The 18,493-nt window shown below is 38.9% G+C and overlaps 1 protein-coding gene across 1 annotated transcript in view; it reads right to left on the bottom strand.

Moving 5' to 3' along the window:
* The window catches only part of LOC109931378 (cytoplasmic dynein 1 intermediate chain 1), a 236,843-nt gene that overhangs the window by 46,468 nt on the left and 171,882 nt on the right, over positions 1-18,493 (bottom strand). The window contains exon 12 of the mRNA XM_048611130.1: positions 17,221-17,334. Within this exon, the coding sequence (XP_048467087.1) occupies positions 17,221-17,334 (114 nt within the window). The remainder of the gene's footprint in view (positions 1-17,220; positions 17,335-18,493) is intronic.

Here is an 18,493-nt window from a genome sequence, read left to right on the forward strand (position 1 = left end):
GGACAGGGCAGGATTTTCATACTGTGTACAGATTCAATACAAAGCACAAAAGAATATCAGGGCTAATTAATACTTGAATTTACATTTTTAATATTTAAAATTATGATGGTGGGTTTTAAATATAATGTTTTACACTCAAATTGGAAAAGACATTCCACCAACAATAAGGATGGTCAGGGCGCTATATATTTGGCACTGTATGAAAGTTGACAATTATGTTTTTATCTATTACTAGGTTCTTCAATGTACTATCTAAATATTTTACTTGTCTTTAAGGAATGCTGTTAAATTTAGAGTCTCTGCTTTTAGTGCTTTACCTGGCATATCCTAATACATTATTTTGCCAAGTATTTACCGTATGTCTTAATTCTAGGGAAAACGCGTATAAATTTTATTGCCTGTGACATTCCAAAGAGTTTATAGTATCCATAAACTTTGTATCATCATTTTACAAGATTTGTTTGGTGTTCAAGAGTTTTCTTGAAAAGCTCATCAGCCATTTCAAAAGTAGTCTTTTATTACTCTATTGTTATAGACATTGCCTGATATCAAGTAATGTGATTGAAAACAGATTGACCCAAAAGTTCCTGCAACCTGTCATCAAACAGCACCTGCCATGAGTTAGGCTTCTGTTTGCCTGTTTAACCTCTGTGGGAAAAGTCTGTGTGGCAATTTGCTGAATGTGTCAAATAGGAAGCGTATGATGCTCTACAGGGCAACTAGATTCTGAATAAACAGGGCAAACAATTGTGTATCTCTTCTAACAAATCTGGTTGAAGGATTCTAAAATGTACCATGTATGAAAATACAAGTTTGAATGGATAAATTGAACATCATATCAGGAAAAGAAATGGAGAATGAAAATTGGATTTCAAAAAGGAGAGAAAAATACACAAAAAGAAAATAAGTGTTTTTTAATTTGTCAAATACAATTAAAACTGGAAGGAATTAGCTGCAGCAACCAAGGCCCTAGTTTTCACCTAGAAAAAGTTTTCACCACAGAGAAAAATCAGGAAGAAATCGGAATCCTAGATCCCACTACCAAACTCAGCACTTCTCAACTTCAGAGGCAAGATTTGATGAAAGCCAATAATTAGAGCTTGTGCATTTTCAAAGGCAGCGAGTCATTCAAATGTCTCAACTGAACGCAGATTTAGAAATTCCCTTATCAAAAACTCTGAGCATGCAGATTACATCAGGTAGGAACATACTACTGCAGATGCTGGAATCTGTACTGAAAACAACAAATGCTGGAGATCACAGCGGGTCATTCAGCATCCCTGGAGAGACAGCAAGCTTAAAATTTCGAGTCTAGGTGACTCTTCTTCAGAGCAGAAGTGGTGTGGAGGGGACAGCATTTATGCTATAGTTGGGGGTAGGAGGTAGTGGGTGTAGAGTGTCTATGGAGAAAAGATGTTGATAGTTCAGATTAAGTGATTGGAATGTGAGAATGGCAGAATAATGGTGTGTCTCTTGCCAGATTTGAAAGGACAGACTAGGGTGGGGGAAGGGAGAGAGGACATGATAACAAGTCTAACACTGGCCCCCTCCCACAACTCTTTTTTCCCCAGTATGTTGATGACTGCTTTGGTGCCACTTCATGTTCCTGCCAGGGCCTTGAAAGCATCATTCATTTTGCCTCCAATTTTCAACCCTCTATAACTTTCACATTGTCCATTTCTGACACTTCCCTTTTCTTGACCTCTCTGTCTCCATTTCAGGAAATAAACTGCCCGAAGCCACTGGTCCCCGTAGCTGCCTTCACTACAGCTGGTCACATCTCACGTCCTGCAAGGACACCATCACATTCTCCCTGATCCTTCACCTACGTCGCATGTTCAGATGTTACCACCTTCCAAAACAGTGCTGCTGTCAAGGCTTGCTTCTCCCATAACCTTAGTTTCTCATCCACTGCGGTTGGCAGGGCCTTCAACCTGTAACCTGTGCTTCTGCCCTTTCCCCTTCCCATCACTCACAATGTGATACGGTTCCTCTTGTCCACACTTTTCATCCCACCAGACTCCACATTCAAAGGATCATTCTCTGCCATTTCAGACAACTCCCAGCAGGACACCAGCACCAAACACATGGTCTCCTCACTTTTCCATCCGCATTTTGCGGGGATCGTTCCCTCCGGGACACCCTAGTCTATTCCACAACCACCAATACTACCCCGCACCACCCTTGGCACCTTCCCATGTAACCACAGCCGGTGCAACACCTGCCCCTCCACCTCCTCCCTGCTCACCATCCAAGGGCCTGAACAGTCTTTCTCGGTGAAGCAGCATTTCACCTGTACCTCCTCCAATCTTCTGTACTGTATTCGCTGCACTCAATGTGGCCTCCTCTGCATTGGAGAAACCAAACGCAGACTGGGTAACCACTTTGCAGAACATCTCCGGTCGGTGTGCAAACAGGACCCCGACCTTCCGGTAGCTGGTCATTTTAACACAGCGTCCTGTTCGCATACCCTCTGTTCGTCCTCAGCATGCTGCAGTGTTCCAGTGAATCACAGCACAAACTGGAGGAACAACATCTCCTCTTCAGAGCAGGCACTTTACAACCTTCTGGATTTAATATTGAGTTCAACATCTTTAAATTGTGAATCAACTCCTATTTCTTCCCTTTCTTTTAGCTTGTTATCATGTCCTCTCTCCCCTGGTTGTCATGGGGAGGAGGAGTGAGGGGCAAGTGACTGGTGAGAGATGAAGGAATGTTTTAGCTCTCTCCCCTTTGAAAAAATACTCCTTTGAATCTGGTTCAGATCACATTTAGTGAAAATAAGGCATCCTTTGGGATTGTGAAAAAGAATAATTCAGCGAAGAAGAAAGCAATGAACTCACTGGGACTTGCAAAGTTGTCAAGAATCAGTCTACAAATCCACTGTTTTAGCTAATCCAGGATGTCTTTTCACATAAAACCATTTTAGGATTTGCACTGTTTGGTAAATCAGTCATACAATCATTTTCAAAATAGGATGCTGATTGATAGACAGCTCAAATTGCTTTTTGAATGGAAATGTTATCTTGCTATAGGGATTAATTAAAACAATTTCAATGTATGACCTTTTTAAAAAATCAAATGAATATGTGTAGTTTTTACCCCCAGTGACATCAAGGTTATGTTCATGCTGGATAATAGCTGTGTTGTCACGGAGATGGAAGGGAAAAGAGTGATGGATTGGCAGGGGTGGGTTTGAGCTAGCACGGAGTTTCGGTCTCTCTAAAGATCCATGAGACATGTTTGAATTGGCACAGGTCACAAAAAGATAGGTTAGTACAGGGTATGAAAGGCTATAGGGGATGGATACAGGGGCACAGAACAGTATGTATAGGCTACTGACAGCAAGGGAAGTGAGTGGTGAGAGCAGGAAGAATGTTCAATGTTTAAAAATAAAGATAAAAACAGAGCTGTAGAATTCCACGCAATCTTTCCACCCAACTCCGATAGGGGACTGATAGCATCTTTAGCCCTTCCCATGTCACTGGCTTGACTTCCAATGCATTACCTCCCCCACCCCACCAGACCGAAAAGATTTTTCCTGCCTTTGTGCAGCTAAACAAAAACAAAAATCTGGGCCCAACACACAGCGTTAAAGGCAACTTAGTCTTAAAAATATACCTGAACTAGCATTTTGTGATGAGTTTGCTTCCTATGGCGCAAATATACAACCTCATGCTGCTCAATGCATTTGAATGACAAACCAGTCTGCAAGCTCTCTCTTTTACAAACCAACAATGGAGTGGCACAACCCAAAGAGAAAAACCTGTCTGGATTTCCACACTTTATTATATATCCAGCCTTGTTAAGTTGCTGTGGCATTTGTACTTTAAAAAGAGGCAAGCATGGTTAAATTTTCCATTATTTATTAATATTTGAACCCATTATGTTCAACAAATTATTTACAATATAAAAGAAGAGGCATGAAACAATCCTTTAAATGGAAAGATTTTAACATCATTATGAATGTGACAAGAGGAATGTGCTCCTAATCAAGCCCCAATACTCCAGAAGTTGTACAATTACTTAAATGTCTTGATTCAATCACCAAAATGGTGAATTATTTCCCTTTTGGTAGCCAGTATATAAAAAGACTTCCACCAATTTCTTCAATGAACTCAAAAATATTTTTTTGAGATCAAAGTTCATTTCTAAAAACAGATGCCATAACTGGTTAACATCTAGGTTATATTCTGGATTTAGAACTGTACTCCTTTCATCACAACACAAATATAATCACATAACATAAAAGATAAAGATTCTGTAGAGATGATATTTTGAAAAAGGCAGAAGAAAAACACCCTCACTGATCTAAAGAAACAAGATAAAATCTGACAAATTCTCACAGTCCACTGAGCTTTTTTTGTTGATTAAATTACGTTGCTGACAGCATAGGCCAATGAAAGATTTTTCCAAACCAGCTTTGATTCAGATGGAAATCAGACCGATTTCAAGCCTTTAGCAAGTGGTCACAATTCAGTTTCTCAGGGTTTACAAGGCAGTCAAAATACAGAGATTGGACACTTTATCAGGTTCACAATTACCTCAACCAACAACAGGGATTGGGGCATGAAGAGAGAGAGGGGGAGGGGGAGGAGGGAGAGACAGAGATATTTGCAGCTTTACTGCAAGCTGCGGAAGCTTTCTTCCTTCTGATCCGCTGGGTTTTTCAAATCAGAAACCAAGGCTAGAAAGAATTGCTAGACAATCATTAGCACAGGCACCCCAAAGTTGCTTCCAAAGCTCTGTTTTCTAGTAATCAAGGCCAACAGACCCAATCTCTCATCTGCCCAAAAGCTTTGCTTGTTTGTTTTCCCAAAATCACTTGATTTTCAGTAATTAGCAGGTGCATCATGATTCATATTAAATTATTAATCTAATTTTGAAGAAACCACAAGTTTCTTTCTCTCTTTATAAAGGAACGGTTTAATCTAGAAAGTGTCCAAACAGTTTGATATCTTATAGTTTTTCCACACAGTCCATAAATGTAGCTATTTGGGGTGGTACGGTGGCTCAGTGCTTGGCACTATTGCTTCACAGCGACAGGGACCTGGGTTCAATTCCAGCTTCTGCCAACTGTGTGGAGTTTGCATATTTTCTGTTGTCAGAGTGGGTTTCCTCCAGGTGCTCCACTTTCCTCCCACAGTCCAAAGATGTGCAGGTTAGGTGGATTGGCCATACTGAATTACCCCAAGTGTCCAGGAATATACAGGCTAGGGGCATTAGCCACAAGAAATCAGGGTTGCAGGGATAGGGTACAGCATTGGGTCTAGGTGAGATGCTCTTCGGGAGGTTGGTGTGGCCTCAATGGGCTGAATGGCCTGCTTCCACACCATAGCAATTCTATATGTAATCCTGACAAAAATAAAACTCCCATGTTTTAAAAAAATCAAAATCATTAAAACGCTCAAGTTTATGTACTTCATCCAACACCAAGTGAGGTCAAGATATGCAATAGAAGGATTTGAAAGAAGATGTAAGCCTGAAACATCCACTTTCCTACTCCTTTGATGCTGCCTGACCTGCTGAATTCCTCCAGATCCACAATATATTGACTCTGGCTCCAGCATCTGCAGTTCTTGCTATCTCCAAGCATTTTTATCCCGTTTTGTTAACCCAACTGAAATCATATCATATTCAATGCACACTGGTATATAGCCTGAATGCCCATGAAGCACAATTTCAGTGGCATGAGGACGATTGAAGCTGTTGCATAATAATCAACATTATGAAATAGATCATTAAAGCCAAGTAGAGGGGTTTCCTGAGCTAAAATTCACCACTGACACACCGATGTAATGATCCAGTGACACGATTGTATTTCTTTCATCAGGGATCTGCTGTTAATTTTTAAGAATGTTTACAAAATTTATAATAATCAGCATATTCAGATTTTACTTAAAACATTAGCCTCTTCATGAAAAAAATCCGAGAGGGAAAGACATGTTGATTACAAAAATCATTTTCATCACTTCACACTCAAATCACATATTTCAACATAATTTACTTTTTTGTGTTGGATGTTCATTACAGATTTGATTTTTTTCAACAATGTCCCTTTCAGTTTCAACAAAAGGACACTGTATAGAGAAACTCCTGAAATATGGAAATCTAATCTTCACTTAGTACACATTTGAATTGTGAATATGCCAATATAAAAACTTCACATCTGTTGTGCACATTTTAGCATCTTTTGCATTTATCAATACATATGCTTCAGTACATTTTAAAACAACCTCACAACACATATCTGTTGTTACATGCAAGTGATCATTAATTGATCTTTTACGCAGAATGTTGATGGATAGTACCGAAAGGAGAGGCCTCAGTGGTTATGTGTGTATGTCTGTGTACGTGTATGTTTTGGGAGTTTAGAGACAGGACAGAAAAGAAATGAGCACTGTTCCTGGCCTGCGGCAGTAGCAGCTAGGGTCAGCCAATTTGATACATCTGAATCTCATTCGAAGATTTCACAATAAGCATGCCCCAGCACTGAACTTTCTCTGCTTTTGTTTCCGTATCTCCTTAAGTGTTCTTCTCGAGCATTTCACGTGTGAGCCACTTATTAATCCCTCAACGAAATTCCCTTCATGGTCATCATGCAAGCTGAGATTGAAAATTGTTTACTTTCCTCAGATACTGTCCCCTCTCCTATTTAAAAATGCCATAAAATCCTCCCGAAAAGAACGCCCTTAATTCTACAGTCACCACCTATTACTGATTCCTGTCAAAATTCTCTATCCTGTCTTTCAACAGTTTGTCCCTTCCAAAATTGTCACCTATTTGTTCCGCACCTCTGTTTGTATTTTATCTTTGCACCAGCACTGCAACAGCTCTTTTCAATCAACATTATTTTTAACGTCCCCTCTGACTGTGGTAAAGTATCCATCTCCAACTTACATGAAACACTTTACAGCCTCTGACACAGATGACCACACCATCTTCCTCCAATGCCTTTACTCCACAACCCACACTATTAACTGGCCTCCACACTTATAGTCTTAAAGCACAGAAACAGATCCTCAGTCCAAAAAGTCCATGCCAATTAGGTTTCCCAAACAAAACTAGTCCCATTTGCCTGCATTTGACCCATATCCCTCTTATCCTTTCCTATTCATGTACCTGCCCAAATGTCTTTTAAATGTTCTGGAGGTGCCGGTGTTGGACTGGGGTGGACAAGGTCAGAAATCACATGACACCGGGTTATAGTCCAATAGGTTTGTGTTTGAAAACACTAGCTTTCGGAGCCTGACTCCTCCTTCAGGTGTTAGTGAGAGAGGTAGTATCAGTCACAGAATTTATAAGTAAAAGATCAAAAGGGTCACACCACTGATGAGAATATATTAAACAAACCTAAGATGCTGTTAAACCTTGTAACAGTACCAGCATCTACCACTTCCTCTGGCAGCTCATTCCACATACGAACCACCCTCTGTGTAAACAAGTTGCCCCTCAGGCCCTTTTACATCTTTCTCCTCTCACCTTAAAAATATGCCCTGGTGTTGAACTCCCCTACCCTAGGGAAAAGACCTTTACTATTCATAGAGTCATAGAGCTGTACAGCATGGAAACAGACCCTTCAGTCCAACTCATCCATGTCGACCAAATATCCTAAATAAATCTACACACATTTGCCAGTATTTAGCTCACATCCCTCTGAACCCTTCCTATTCATATACCCATCCAGTTGCATTTCAAATGTTGTAATTGTACCAGCCTCCACCATTTCCTCTGGCAGCTCATTTCATCCATGCACCACCTTCTGCATGAAAAAGTTGCCCTTTAGGCCCCTCTCAACTTAAACCTATGCCCTCTAGTTTTGGACTCCCTTACCCCAGGCAAAGTACCTTGGCTATTCACCCTATCCATGCCCTTCATGATTTTATAAACTTCTATAAAGTCAGCCCTCAGCCTCCAACACTCCAGGGAAAACAGTCCAGTCTATTCAGCCTCTCCCTACAGCTCAAACCCTCCAACCCTAGCAATATCCTTGTAAATCTTTTCTCAACTGTTTCAAGTTTCACAACATTCTTACTATAGTAGGGAGACCAGAACTGAATGCAGGATTCCAAAAGTAGCCTAACCAATGTCCTGTACAGCTGCAACATGACCTCCCAACTCCTATACTCAATGCATATTCACCTTATCTATGCCCATCATGATTTTATAAACCTCTATAAACCCCTCAACCTCCTACACTCCAGTTAAAAAAGTCCCAGTTTATCTAGCCTGTTTTTATAACTTGAACCCTCCAGTCCCGGCAACATCCTGCTAAATCTTTGCTGCACCCTTTCCAATTTAATAATATCCTTCCTATAGCAGGGCAACCAGAATGGAACACAGTACTCCAAAAGCGGCCTCACCAACATCTTGTACAACTGCAACATGACTTCCCGACTCCAATACTCAATTGTCTGAGCAATGAAGGCCACCCTTGCCCACCCTTCTTCCTGTGATGCAACTTTCAACGTACTTTGTACCTAAACACCTTGGTGTCTCTGTTCAACAACATTCCCCAGGGCCTTTCCAGTAACTATGCAAGTCCTGACACTGGATGCAACACCTTGCATTTATCTAAATTAAACTCCTCAGCCCACTGGCCCAGTTGATCGAGATCCCTTTGTACTCTTAGATAACCTTATTCACTGTCTATTGTATCACTAGCTTTGGTGTCATGTGCGAACTTACGAAACATGCTTATTACATTCTTGTCCAAATGGTTTACATAAATGACCCAGTGAACCCAGCACTGATCCCTGTGGGGCACTGCTGGTCACAGGCCTCCAGTCCAACAAACAACTCTCCACTACTACCCTGTCTCCTACTGTCAAGCCAATTTTCTATCCAATTGACAAGGTCTCCCTGAATCCCCCATGATCTAACTTTACTAACTAGTCTACCATGCCGAATCTTGTCAAACACCTTGCTAAAGTCTATGTTGACAATGTCATCCACTCTGCCCTCAATAATCTTCTTGATCACATCTCAAAAAGTTTGAGACACAATTTCCCACCCACAAAGCTATGCTGAGTACCTCTAATCACTCACCTATCCAACAGGAGCCAGAAAGTCTCCCGAATGGTTTCCCTTCCCACCCACACATCATTACCATCTAGCCTACTCTTGACTTTCCCTTCATTCTTATCCACATATGCCTCTTAGCATTACGTAAAGACATGGGGCCAGATTTTTTGCAGAGTTAGAGAATGCTTATTTTTGTGGGAGTAAGTATGAGTGGATTTAAACATTTTGAATGGGTTGTCATGAACTAAACTTTTTCTATATAGCAAATGGATAACAAATGTTTATGATTTTATTTTATTTCATCTCAGCTTGATAGATGCTGGGTGGGTTAGCATGGAGGATCCATATGTACATTGATTAAGTTTAACTTCACCACATTATTATTCAAAATTTCTGGAGTTTAGAGCAATGCTATTACCTACTGGTCCTACACCTGTCTGCTACTTTGACTACAACAAGTTTGAACATCTCCAATCAAGTCTTGCCCCTAATGAAATTCAAAAGTAAAATCCTTTGATTGTCATCCTTATGCACTGTTACTTCTCATCTTTACTTCAATGGCATTCAACACAGTTAACTGCACCAGATTTGTTTAAAATCTCTTTCTGTCATTTAGTCAAGTTGCTTACCTCTAGTATTGCCTATCCAATCACGGCCAGAGAAACTTCTGCAATAGCTTCTCTACTCATCCCTGCACTATTACCCTTGAAACTGTCCTTGGCACCATTCTATTCCTCATTAAAATGCTGCCCCTAGTGACAGATTCAAAATACGTAAGTTCTCTTTCCATTGATGCTGCTTGATCTTCTGAATATCTCCACATTTTCTACTTTTATTTCTGAACACCTTTGGTCAGATTCTGAAATGTATACCGAATATACCCAGCTCTATTTCACCACCAGCCCACTTGGCCCATCTGTTGTCAGACCTCTATTTCAATACCAATTTTGGATGAAAAAAAACTCTTCCAACCAACAAAGAAAAGACAAAATATGACCTTTGGCATCTACCACAGGTCTGTTCTCTTACTACTGATGTTTATTTTCTCTTTTCCCTGGCAGATTGTTTAAAAATTCTGCCTCCTATTTATCGCTGAGGTAAGTTTCTGGACCCTATATACTCTCAATCACAAAAACTACTATTTCCGCAACACTGCCCATCTTAGCACCTGCCTCAGTACTGCTGAAAGTCTCATCCATGCCTTTCTAACTACCGACTTGAGTATATCAATGGTCACCACACAATCTTCCATCTTCTATTCTCAGTAAATTAAAGCTCAACTGAAGAAAAAGTGCTACACGCAACCTACTTTTCATCAAGTAATTTTCATCCATTATTCCTGTGCTTTATCAATATCTTGATTTTTAATTCTCACCTTCACATTGAAATCACTCCATAGCAATACCACTTCCAATCAGAGCACCGTTTATTTGCTGAAATCATTCTACAATTCTAACACTGCTGATGTTGTGCCCATGCTGGCTTTCTCGATGTGTAACTCACTTAGTCTCACCACAGTGGCTTTCCTCCAAAGCTCTGCCAGCTATCTTTTCTTCAGCTAATGATCCAATTCCCTTTTAAAAAGGAATGATCAGTATAGTGCCTTGTCTTAACCATATTGCCCGTCTGACAAATGAATAGATCAAATTATACATTACTGAAAAGATAGACGATAATCATTATCTTTCCACATTCAGTTGTTAAGAAAAAGTTTGCTTTCCCCAACACAAGTGGCGAAAACAGACACACCACAAGGATAGATGAACTGCAAGTGACCATTCCTTGATAAATTTGCTTTGCTGTCAGCCAGTAGTGCAGAATATAATTTCTTTGGACAGACGTGGAACAGTGCCAATTCTTCCCTGAAAAGGTACAGATTTACTACCACCCTGTGGAAGATTTGACTCTGGTAGATTTAGATCGACGTACAGTTTTATACTTCATCAATGTAATACAAGAATGGTTCCAAGTGTAACTGCAACTGCTAATTAAAGTACTGTGTTTTGGCCAGCCTGCTGTTACATTTATGTCAGCTATTCTGCCACATTTGAATGGATTAGTAACTTCTTAATACATGCTTGCCTAAAATAGTCAAGCATCCCTCAATTTCAACACAAATTTTATTAACTACTCTTCTTCATCCCGAAGCATCCCTGACCAATCTAAATGGATGAAGGTAATGGAAAAGAAAGTAACGTGGTCAGAATGGCTAAATATGATTTCAACAATTTAGTCCTGTGAATGCATATGCTGTACTGAAGTGTTTGGAAAGAACAGCCAGTGCAAATATTGTAAATTTTGGTTTTAAACATTTGCTACCCTTTTCAGTGTCAGCAGGTTGTATTAGTTGCAATAATAAAGCAGCTCTTAATGAAGAATTAGTCAACTCAAAGCACCTTTTGAAATGCAATTTGGAGACAACATTATTTCTTACTAACTATTAAAAATATTCACCGTCACCTGCAACAAGTCCACAAACGTAAGAGCCAATACAAGAAAGGTACTGTGACAAATAATCTACCATGTTCAAATATTTTGAATTGCCCAATGTTCTGATAAATAAAGCCTACCATACTAATTTTCACCCTCTTACAAGGTTTGTAAATATTAGACAGAACATACAGCAGCGCTTCCATGTGTTCTCCTGGTGTATCCATTCTCTGGTATATACCCTATATACTCAGCACGGTATGTACAACTACTGAGACAAGAGAACTGTTGCAATTGAATGCACAGTGCAAGTATTTGAAATTAAAATAATGTATGGTTGTATGCTCAAGACATTAAAATATTTGTTGGAAATATGTCAGTCTGTCAAACATCATGCATGGTAGCACAGAACCAAAAGTTCTTCCTGCATAAACTTGGTGAATTGGGATGTGCAGTAGAGAGGAACATTGTACCTGCTAAGGATATGGACAGATCTCTCCTCTCAGCTTCTATAATGTAGTCAGTCCATTTGAGTTTCATTTTTACCAAAATACCCAAGTTTCCCTAGCTGACTTGAGAGATCTGTATGAACACATGCGTCATGAGCTGGACGAACTCTTTAGCACGGGATCTCCTCCACATAATGCTATACATTTGTTGACTTGGTAAATCTAGGAAATGTCTCCTCATGCAACAGGCAGTCTATGTTTAAATATTTAATCAGGATCCAGGTCATGGCTCTTGGCTAACTTTGCATTTGTTTTTTTTTTAAAAGGATTCTCTGTTGGTGCAGTACTTATTGCCTTTTCCTAAATCTGCTCGAGAAGGTGATGACGACTGCGGCAGTCCATATGATGTAGATACTCGCATATTGTTACATTGGGAGAGTTCCAGGATTTTTATCCAATAGTGACGAAAGAATAACAATATATTCCTGAGTCAGCATGGGCCAGAACTTGCAAATTATGGTATTTTCATGCAACCGCTGCCCGCATTCTTCTAGGTGGAAGAGGTCATCAGTTTCAGGAGCATTGCCAAAGCAGCTTCGGCGAGTTGCTGCAGTCCATCTTATTGATAGTACACACTGCTGACACTGTACACCAGTGGTTGAAGAGGTAATGGCTTAACTTATGCTGATAGAGTGGGATCCTGTGTCTTGGATAATGCTCTCCAAAACTGATCAGATCAGAAACAAACTCTTACTTCTATCATCATAAATGCTGAGTTTCTCCAACACTTTGTTTTTATTTTATTTAATTTAATAGGGTATCTTGGAAATAAAGTCTGCCATCAAAAATCCAACACAGTAGCAACATCTCCTTAAACACAAGATCAAGAAGTTATCATTACAACATTTTATAAGGAAAAAATTCATATAGCATCTTTAACTTAGTAAAAAAGCTGTTTACAAGACTGTTGAGACACAAAATTTGAACTACAAAAGAACGATTAGGACAGATGAGGTGAGAACAAAAGCACAGTCAAAAAGGTAGGTTTTAAACAGAAACATAGAGGACACACACTTTCAGAGATGGAGGTAGAGACTGCCATAATGCTAACATAAAAAGGTGCAGCAATAAACGTACTGATTAACGAAGAGAGTGCAAAGGTCTTGGGCTGCTGTAGAAGGTTACAGAGATGAAAGCATTGTACATCAGATTATTTAGGATAGTTTAATCTAATTATTTGACTTATCATCAGCAGGAATGGTCACTGCATGCTGACTATGTTTATCATGACTATGAAACAGATGTATTCTGTGCAAAAAAGAATCAAGCAATTGTACACTCTGCTGTGGCAACCTCCAATACAACATAAAAGTGAACATTTCAGAGACTCACTTAATCGATTAACAGATTATGAAATAGACAGCTTTTAAACTGACAAGTTTCTTTAGCCACAAAAAGGTCTTTTTAAGCAACTGTTGCAAACTAATTTATTTAAATTTGAAATTATATAGTGTTGTGGTTTTGAAATATAGACAAAACAAGTGTTTATCATGAACACATTTGCACACTGATGTCATTCTTTTGAATTTCACTTTTTCATTCTTGACTGAAATGTATTTGGGCATTTCAGATTACATCTCATGTCTGTCATAAAAACATAATACTATATTCTTCATCAAGCTGGACAGCACAGCAAATGCTAATTTACTCAACAGCAGAATTTATTATTTGTTATACATGAAATTATTTTAGTTTACACAAACCAATCAAGTACCCACAAATCAAAGAGGGGAAGAAATGTGCATTTTTTCAAAGACGTTGCCATTTCCATACTACTACCTTTATAATAGCCTTACAATAGCATTTCTACATTGCCTATTTGTAATTCAATTTTTTGAATGGCATGATTTGCAAATGTTTTGTATTAAATTAATCAGAGTTTGACGATTAATTACATCAGACAAAGATTCCTAGTATGTCTGAGATATCATTTTTCAGGGCCATAAACAACCGTAATGGCAAACCAAACACTACGCACATTACACAGTGCAATTATAATTACTCCACATTTGGTGGCCACACCTTTAATTGCCTAGGTCTAAATTGAAATTTCATTCAGTTGGCAGTTAGGAATGCAAGTGCAATGTCAGCATCCATTTCAAGGGGACTACAGATGTACTGCTGAGATTGGAGAAGGCTCTACTCAGACCACACTGTGAATACTGTGAGTAGGATCTAAGGAAGGATGTTTTAGTCTTAGATGGGGTCCAGAGGAGGTTTACAAGAATAATCCCACAGATGGAGGGCTTGTCACAAGGGGAGCAGTTGAAGACTCTGGGTCGGTAATCAATGGAATGTAGAATGATGAGGAGGGACCTGATTGAAACTTACACTGTACTGAGATGCCTGGATAGAGTGGATGTAGAGATGGTGTTTCCATCAGTAGGAGAGACTGGGACCCAAGGGCGTAGCTTCGGAGTGAAGGAATGGCCCTTTAGGACAGAGATGAAGAAACTTCTTCAGCCAGAGGGTGGTTAATCTGTAGAACCCTTTGCCGCCTAAGGCTGTGGAGGTCAAGACATTGAGTGTATTTGACACAGAGATATATCAGCTCTTGATTGGAAAGGGAATCAAGGGATACGGGAAAAGGCAGGAGAATGAGGTTGAGAAACATACCAGCCATGATCAAACGGTGGAGCAGGCTCGATGGGCCAAATTCTGATCCCATATCTTATGGTCTCATTGGCTGCACCATTCCAGCTCACTAACCTCCTTTAAAACACTTATCAAAACTTACCTCTTAACCAAACATTTGGTCATTTGACCTAATATTGCCTTATATGATTCATTGTCATAATTTGTTTTCTAATGCTCTCGTGAATTGCCTTAGGACAGTCCATTACATTGAAGGTGCTAAACAAATATAAATTGGTGTTGTAAAACTTCTCAATTCACAAATGTCAAAAAGATCTACACACAAGAAGCTGATTAATTGTAAGTGGTAATTTTTACATCTTGAGTACATTGAATACCCAGTGTATAAACACTCAAAGATGCTGCCCTTTTACAAACATCCAAACATTCAGATAAAACTAATTTTGTGCAATATCCAATAGAGGAAATTTATTACTTTTGACTAAAAATAAAGGCATAAAAAAGCAGGAATGACAACAAAGCATTAAAAAAACCTATAAAAACCTGTAATTTGCATAAAATTAGAAAAGTAACAACTAGACATGAGGATAAGTATTCTAAAATTTCAGGATTTGCTGTGGCTCTTCAACTGAGCCATGGCACTATTATCCTGTTCCAAGTTGCCTGATAAAAGATGACAAGCAGCTGTTAACCAAAATCTGTTAAAAGGTCTCAGCACAGGTCAGAATAGTTGAGCTATTTACGAATTTCTAAGGTTGTACCTGGCACAGGAATGGGCAGAAGAAATTGAAAGGCTGTTTCTCAGATACCTCACTTCTACCAGAAGGGCCTGCTGTGGCACAGATAGCAAACCAGCGCCCTGCACCCACATCCTAACCAGCTCTGATGTGGGAACAGTCATTTTCTAAGCACCTTGCAGTTTTCATGGTGTCGAGCCAATTCTTCCATGACTCATTATTCACAAACCTCAGGAGTTGAGAAACAAATTCTCAGAACAGTCTGAAAAGCAAATTTTAAAAATGTCTTACCCATGCCCTCCATGCCAATTCATTCACCAACCATCAATGCATCTGTACAGATCTCAAAAATTGATTCAAATCCACATTAAGTAATAGGTGAAATCTTAGGCTGGATTTTATAGCCCCCTAAAGTCATTTTTCGGCAGTGGAACATACAAAACATGTCAGGTGCCATGACCACCTCCTGTACACCCATCCCTGATCTGTTGACCATAATATAAGACATATGGTAGGGATAAGGCATCGCCAGGTCATCCGTCCTTAAGTTGTAATATTGAGACCTTTAACTCAAATTCACCTCCACTAACATAAAATGCTGAGCAGTGGCAAGTATCAGAGTGTAAAGCTCATTTTTAAAATGCTTCTTTGAAAGGGCAGAAGTGAAAGGGGTTACATATCAATGAGTGTTGCCCTACATACTCCCTTGTTCCTATGTCTGCCCTCCAAATCCCAGTCTCCCACAGTCCTCTCTCTCTCTCTCTCTCTCTCTCTCACGGCTTTCCAATCGCACCCACCTTAAAAGCCAAGGAAATATCCTTCTTAGCATCCTCCCAAGTTCTTGCTTCACTCATTGCAATATCAGCACCCAACAATACTCACTTCTCATCCTTTTGAAACTGCTGAAGCTGCTGGCTAATGAGGTTTGCCAACAGTTCTCATGGGTGGGACTTTCTGTCTAAGAAGTGTCCCAGTCTCTGCCTGTTCTGTTCTTATTGCTATGGATAGGGCTTGTAAAAAGGTCAGTGCATTCAGGACCTACTTCTTCCCTAAAATTCAGCCCTTCCTCTCTATTGCCTAGAAACATTTTCAGTTTCAATTTAAATTTTTATGGTTACCACCTATCATATTTTCATACATCACTACTTCCAGCATATGGTATTCTGGTTTGGGAGATTCACTATATACCAATTAATCATTCTTTCTCCATCCTGGAGCCTATCTAAATATCAGTGGTTGAAGATAGACCATTGCTGAGAATAAACAGAAGATTCTGTTCCGAGGAAGGGTCACTCGACCTGAAACGTTATTTCCGATTTCTCTCCTTAGATGCTGCCAGACCTGCTGAGATTTTCCAGCAATTTCTATTTTTGTCAGAAGATTCTCTTGGCTCACATAACAAGGCAGTTTATTGCATATTAGCAAAAGGTACCATTTTGAATAACTTTTTGGACATGGTCCTAAGGATGCTCGGGAGCTACACAGGATGCATTTACTCCCTTTGAGTACTCATGCTGAACTCAACTGCCTCCATCCAAAGACTGACGGCTTCACACTGGATGGAGCTCAATGTGACATGAGCATTAACTAAGGAACCATTACTTTACACAGTCACCTGTACAGAACTGCCCAATTACACTTACAAAGACATAACGACAGTTATGTGTATTTGAGTTTTTGTACAATGAGCTAGTAAACGGTTCTCTTCCAAGGCTAAGATAACTCTCTCAATACAGACTAGCAATATGTTTACAAAGTACCACGTTCCATACTTTCATTCTAGATTGCTCACTGTTAATGCTTTTCTTTCTGTATAGAAAATTACACAACAACAATGCAGATGATGGTTAGTTTTACGTCTTGATGTAATTAATTACTAGCAATATTTAGTCTCAACCAGACAGACAGTGTAGGAATCAGTTTACCTGTGGTTGAGTCAGCATATCTAGGCTCCAGGAACACATCTTTCCATCTGTGGAAACTGTGATTAGATTATGAGCATTTTGCGTTCCAACAACATTCACACAGTACACAGGATGCTAAAAACAAAACAAAGTACAAAGGTAAGACCTTCTGAAATGTGCAATTCTTTATTTTGATCTAATCAAAATAAACCTCAATCTTTATTCTTTGATGCTACTTTTGATTAGAATTTGATGTCAAATTCGTGAAAGTATAAAGGCCTAAAACGCAAATAATGTTAAAAAAATTTAAATTTCATATTAAATGTTTAAGTTGCATTTTCTTGAATGAAATTCATTTGTCATGTTCATTATTTAGCAAGGTTTTTCACCATATGTATATTTGTCTTGCATAATTTGCCCTCATGTTCATACACCCCTGGACCTCAGGTTTTCCCTTGGAATATTGGGTTTCAAAATCTTGGTTTCTTTTATCTTTCTTTAATTTTAACAATTATATGTTATAATCAGTCACAATATTTGAAATGATCATGAGAAACATTTGCATTTATGTATTTCATACATGAACATAATGCATGCAGTCACATTATGAGCTATTAGTTATGGTGTGACAATTTGCACATATTTATGCTGGCTCGTAAATTTTCCATGTAATTCTTTAAATATTACTTTAATTGTTGCAACTTGAATAAAAGTAAAAGTAATTGAAAAGGTAGAGAGTTAGAATTAAATCACCAAAATTTCTTTCCTCCAAATGCTGTGTAACAAAGCAGTGCTAAAAAGGCACCACAATAGAGATGGGATACAATCACAGTTCAACATATTTCCAATTTCCATCATAAATATGGGTACAAGAATTTTTAATGGAAATACTGACAGAAAATTGTGGTAAAGATTTAACAACAGCAAGGGGAGGTTCTGGGGATAGGAAATACACTTTTTAAAAAAATATTATGTTATTTGGACATTGACAAAGTATCAATACTGATGTACTATTATTTCAAGGTCAATCTTGCTGGGAAAATATTGAGTAGTTCAGCTATTGTATTCCATAAATCAACGCCTATAAAACTATAAAGGACACTAATTTCAATAGGAAATATTAGGAGAGACAATATTAAAAAATTGTATACTTTAAATGAAGCGCAGAAACAGAGACAAGTTTTTGAAGGAATTGGTACAAGTTGTGAAGGCTTCTCACTTGCTTACCCTTTAATACAATTCCCCTTGAAAACTATAGTTGATCTAGATCAACTATAGTTTTCAAGGGGAATTG

This window comes from Rhincodon typus, chromosome 2 (assembly GCF_021869965.1).
Source record: "Rhincodon typus isolate 14 chromosome 2, sRhiTyp1.1, whole genome shotgun sequence".
NCBI lineage: Eukaryota > Metazoa > Chordata > Chondrichthyes > Orectolobiformes > Rhincodontidae > Rhincodon > Rhincodon typus.